General features: G+C 63.9%; 1 protein-coding gene across 1 annotated transcript in view; it reads left to right on the forward strand.

Moving 5' to 3' along the window:
* Positions 1-5,684, forward strand: part of SCUBE1 (signal peptide, CUB domain and EGF like domain containing 1) — a 126,495-nt gene that overhangs the window by 112,641 nt on the left and 8,170 nt on the right. Inside the window, exons 15-17 of the mRNA XM_023535896.1 lie at positions 1,609-1,812; positions 3,606-3,767; positions 5,024-5,191. Coding sequence (XP_023391664.1) covers positions 1,609-1,812; positions 3,606-3,767; positions 5,024-5,191 — 534 coding nt within the window. The remainder of the gene's footprint in view (positions 1-1,608; positions 1,813-3,605; positions 3,768-5,023; positions 5,192-5,684) is intronic.

The following is a 5,684-nucleotide window of genomic DNA, read 5'->3' on the forward strand; positions in this document are numbered from 1 at the left end:
CCAGGCGAGAGCTGCACAGCTGCACCAGGAATATGCAGGGGTGCCTCCCCGTGCGGCAGTGTGGGGGACTCGGAGGGTTGGGGGCAGGGCCTGGCTCAGCCAACAGCCCCTCCTGAGACCTCAAGCCAGCCCCAGCCTCCTCCAGCCTCAGTTTCCCCATCTGCACCTTGGACCGTTAAGCAAAGTGAGACCCTTGCCGACGGCCGTCGGTGTGCAGGGCCAGATAGGACCCTACTCCCTGCCCCGTGCCACCTTGGCCACAGCGGTCCCTTCCTTGTCCAGAAAATTGCCACTTGACCTTTGTGACCTTCAAGTGTGACTCCTCCAAGAAGAGACGCCGTGGCCGAAAGTCTCCATCGAAGGAGGTGACCCATATCACAGCAGAGTTCGAGGTTGAGACAAAGATGGAAGAGGCCTCAGGTGGGTGAGGAGATCCCTCGTGTGCTGCTGAGGGCCTCAGGGAGGACAGCGGACCGGGAGGAGTGGCAGGGGTCTGCCAGCATGAAGCTGGCCTCCCACCCGAGCACGGCTACTGGGCATAGAGGCCGGCCTGGCAGCTGCCTGCAGCCCGGCGTGGACAGGAGGCCCAGGGCAACGAGAGGAGCGGGGCTCAGGACCCACGGCGACAGTCATACGGCCTCTCCCCACCCGTCCGCGCCCTCGCTGGGGCCTGAAAGGGCTGTGCCTGCCGCCACCTCCGAACACTTGAGCCAAAGACCCGCCGTCCCCAAGGCCCGGGGAGGGCTACGGTCCTGGCCTGTGTTTCACACCAGCACATTCCTCTTGGCCGTGAAGGGGTGTTGAGTTGTGACAAAGGAGTCGAGATCTGTCGGCAAACGTGTGCTGGGTGCGCCCAGCCCCTGGGCGCTGTGGTCCCCGCGCTGGCAGCACTCCTGGACACGGGCGGCAGACACGCACACGGACTGCCCGGTGCTGGGGAGACACCAGAGGGGAGGGGCGTGAGAACAAGCGGGGCGCAGAGCTGTGGTCTCTCCCCCAGGGAGGAGCCCAGGAAGTCTTCCCAAGAGAGGTGACATTTGAATCAGGACTTGAAATCAAAGTTCACCAAATGGAGGAGGTGGCAGGGAATGACATTCGGGCAGAGGGAATAGGGTAGGTAAAGGCGCAGAGGTCGGAGGGAGCTGGATGTGTTCGGGAAGCGGTGAGTACGGCGGCTGCAAAGCGGAGTTCGTGCTGAGTGTCGGAGCCCTGGGGGTTGAGGCTGGCAGGGCAGGCAGGGACTGGGCCACGAGCGGCCTTGGATTCAAGGCCAGAGTGCTGGACATTTTCCCAGGAACAGGGCAGCCTCGATGTTTGCATGGCAGGGGGAAGCAGCCATCAGTGAGTTATGCCGGGGAGGTGGTGCGATGCAGTGACAGAGGCCTGGTTTCTGCTCAGATCCGCTGTGTGGCCTTGAGCAGGTCATCCCTCTCGGAGCCTCAGTCTCCCCATCTGGAAGATGGACGCAGCAGTGGTGCCTTGGCCCAGGCTGCTGCGAGAACGCGCTCCAAGCAGAGGCCCGGCCAGCACAGCGCCGGACAGAGGAACAGCCTCAGGGAAGAGGCTGCTCGCGGGGGCTGCGAGTGACAGTCCCTCCCGCCCCCGCAGACACCTGCGGAGCAGACTGTGCGCGGAAGCGAGCGGAGCAGAGCTTGCAGGCCGCCGTCAGGACCCTGCGCAAGTCCATCAGCCGGCAGCAGTTCTCCGTCCAGGTCGCGGACACCGAGTACGAGGTGGCCCAGCGGCCGGCCAAGGCCCTGGAGGGCCAGGGGGCGTGCGGCACAGGCCAGGTGCTGCAGGACGGCAGATGCGGTGAGTCCCTGCCCATGGCCACTCGGACGCTCTGTCCTTCCTTCCACGTGTGGCCTGGGAGACAGGCACATCAGGAGGGGACAGAAACACAGGCCTGCCAGAGAAGCACTGTGGCGCTTGCCGCGATGGCTGTCACGTAAAGAGCACCCTCGGGTGCCCGGCCCTGGACAAGGCTCTCACTCAGTGAAAGTTTGTACATCTGACCTGCATCACAATCCTGAGGAGGGGTGGGACAGGCGAGCACAGCCCAGCAAGGCCACAGCAGAGGGGTGCGAAGGGCATGGGAACCCATCTGTGTGGTTAGAGGCTTCCCACAGGGGGTGGCTTGGGAGCTGAGGGCAGGCAGAGCGAAGATGCACGTGAGGCCGAGGGCCACGCAGGGGTGCAGTGCCACACTGCAGGCTGCTTCCTGTGAGGCCAGGCCCACAGCACAGGTGGGCAGTGAGGCCTGCCAGGGTCCTGCTGAGCGAGGCTGGTGACTTGACCAGAGCCCCAGGGGCTGGCCTGTGGAGATGGAACGGGTCTGAGGCAGCCGAGGTGGCTACGTGGTGGTGAAGCAGACGGTCCTTGTTCTAATGGGGTTTATGTCCACGTGGGGGAAAGAAGCGGACAGCGAGCGGGCGAGCACACCCACAGGCCATCTGAGGCACCAGGGCCTCGCAGGCCGGCGCCGCTCCGAGTGCTGTGGGACACTGGACGCGCTAAACCGGAGAGCAGCCTCGTCTGCCGTCTGTCATGGGAAGGCCGTGCAGGGGTGGCCGAGCGAGGAGGGTGGAGCCCAGAACCAGGCGACAGAAGTAGAAAGAACGAGACGAACGCAGCACCCTGCAGGGGCGGCTGGGGAGAGAGGGGCTTCGAGGACGCCGCCAAGGGTTCGGGCAGCTCGGGCGGAGGTGGCATCCCATTCCGCCCCGGGCGAACCTCGGGGAAGAGGGATGGCGAGGTTGACAGTTCCAACCGTGCTGGTGAGTCGGAGCCGCTCATACGCCACCCCCATGAAGCCGTGGAACAGGCGGCGGAGCCACGAGTCTGGAGCACAAGGCATAGGCTGGCCAGATACCGCTCGGGGAGCCGTTGCAAAGGGGGGGTTAGGAGCACAGAGAGAGGGGAGCGGGAGAAGGCAGGACTTTGGCTCAGCCAGTGAAGCGGGCAGCGCTGCCTTCTCGCTGTCATTCCTGTATTCGCTTATTTTAAAACCCTTTCAGACTTTCAGAAACGTTGCCAGACAGAACGAGTTCCCCTTACTCTCTCCATCAGTTGCTCACTTGCTCAATGCAGCCAACTGCGTGGCTCTGTCTTCAGCCCACCATCTCTGCACCCTCCTCAGCCACCAGGCCTTCCTGCCCATGCCTCTGTCACTCCCCTAACCCTCTGCGCTGCCCCATGTCCTCAGGTGCCAGCTCCGCCACAGGGGGAAGGAGAGGGAGGCAGAGGAGCTTAGGTTGGATGACATGACTGTGGCCCGTCCGGGAGGCAGCTGGTACCCTACCCAAGGGCTCAGAGCGGGAGGGCGGGAGGTGACCAGAGGGAAAACAAAGGGGTGGCAGCATTTACGAGTGGGCGGAGGTGGGGGATCTGCAGAGGGCCCTGAGCAGAGCAGCCAAGAGGAAGCGCAAGACCAGGGCCAGGTCTCCAGCGTCCTCACAGATGGCACCGTCTGGCTTCTACCCCGGATCCTTCTAGAATGGATCTGTCTCACAGGACAGAGCCTGGGCTTCAGGCACTGGAGACAGACCACGCGGTCACCACTCCTCATCTCTGCCACGAGCAATCTCTCCACTTTGCCCCTGCAGTGGCCTGCGAGCCTGGCACCTACTTCAGCGGAGAGTCCGGCCAGTGTGTGCCGTGCACACCGGGGACCTACCAGGACGGGGACGGCCAGCTCAGCTGCACACCGTGCCCCAGCAGCGACGGGCTCGGCCTGGCTGGTGCCCGCAACGTATCGGAATGCGGAGGCAAGTGTGGGCCCAGCCCGGAGGAGAGGCCGGGGCAGGGACACGGTGCTTCCGGTCTCCACAGAGGCTCCCAGAGCAAAGGCCCAGAGCCCCGCGGTTCTTTGTGAAGCTCTGCGCCGTATCCCGAGCTGGCCCCGACCTCCCGCAGCTACGCACACAGAATGCACTGCAGACACGCAGCGTCCCCATGACCAAGAGTGCCGCACGCATGCTGCATGCAGTCTGGGGAGGACTTCACAGTTTACGAACCCGTGATGGCTTGCGGGACAACTTGCGGCTTATGACGGGGGCGTGTAGTGCTTCATGGGTGACCGCACCTGTTGCATTTCGTGGAGAACCCATCGCATGGCAAAGCTTTATGGAGTGTGCCATGTACTTGGGCCAGAACCGCTCAGCACAGAGAACTTTACAGTTTTCCCTGTAGATAGTTTGAAAAGCCCTTTGTCAATCTACCAAGCACACTGTGGTTTGCAAAGAGCTTTTCCGCTTACTACCCCACTTAACCAGGCTCATAGCTCCTCCCATCAGCCTCCCTTCCGGGGCCATTCTGGGGATCACCCAAGGGAACAGGTGGAGAAAGGTACACCTGCGAGGGTAGGGGAGTGGGAGACTTAGGTGGTGGAGAGCTCCAGCCTTCTCTGGGAGACAGAAGAGACTGGAGCCCAGCCCTGAGTTCTGCAGGCTGGCCGGCTGCCCTCTGGCCCACGGAACCCTCCAGGGGTGTGGTCTCTGCCCCCGGGGAGATGGCGACTGTGGCCCCTGGTGAGAGCGGAGAATTCCAGGGTCCAGGCTGAGGGCACCAAACCCACCTTCTCCTCAATGCCAGAGTATACTCTACGCCCTGACTTTCTACTAGGACGTGTTGTCCCCTCCCTTTGTCCCAGCTGTGTGCTCAGGGACCTCACAGGCCTCCTCCCTCTGCTCTGGCCCAGCCCTGCAGATCAACAAGGCGGCATCAGCCTGGAGCTTAACATGTGAAGACCGGGTGCAGCCTGCCCCGTGGGGAGAGTCCCTCTGACCTCCCACGACCCGGGTCCACACTTCCCAGCTCAGCAACAAAGCCACTTGCTCTTCACCCCACAGCCCTCCTTGCTGCTGGAAGTAAAGCGAGGCCAACAGGCTCTCCCAGGCCTCTCCCCTCACACACCCCCAGCCTTGGCGCCCTGGCGCCCTTCCCAGGGGCAGGCGAGGGCTGAGAGCAGGGCCCTGACCGAGGCATCCTCCCGCCAGCCTGAGCCGCGACCTCTGACTTCCAGGCCAGTGCGCCCCAGGCTTCTTCTCCGCAGACGGCTTCGGACCCTGCCAGGCCTGCCCCGTGGGCACTTACCAGCCCGAGCCCGGGCGCACCAGCTGCTTCCCCTGCGGAGGGGGGCTGCTCACCAAGCAGGAGGGCACGGCGTCCTTCCAGGACTGTGAGGCCAAAGGTGAGGACGTCCCGCCCACCCCGCCAGACTTAGGGACTTCTCTCCCCTGTGCCTCGCACTTCCTGCCGGCTGAACCTCCAAGGGCAGAGGAGGGGACTGGAGCCATCAGGCGGTGGACACAGGTGACCAGCACTGTGCCACACACTAGGACGAGACAAGAGGGGGCCCAACACGACGCTGCCCACAGGTCTCTGCTAAGAGCCAGGCAGGCACCGTGGCCACCTTCCAGAGCTCTGAGGCCCAGGAGCAACGAGGACCGAAGACCGCCAGCTCCTGCGGCTGGGGAGGGCCTCCAGCTGCCTCTAGAGGGAAGGCTGGAAGGGGAGGCAGCAGGGCAGTGGGGGTGAGGTCACAGGTCACCCTAACTGGAGATCCTCCCTCCAGGGCTACAGTCCAGCCGCTCCTTCAGCCCCACCCCACCGCAGCCTAGCTCCGCACTGATGACCCTGCTCCCTCTCAGACAAGCCTTGGGGGCAGCTCCCCTCCCCACCCC

Source organism: Pteropus vampyrus, unplaced genomic scaffold (genome assembly GCF_000151845.1).
Source record: "Pteropus vampyrus isolate Shadow unplaced genomic scaffold, Pvam_2.0 Scaffold145, whole genome shotgun sequence".
In the NCBI taxonomy this organism is placed as follows: Eukaryota; Metazoa; Chordata; class Mammalia; order Chiroptera; family Pteropodidae; genus Pteropus; species Pteropus vampyrus.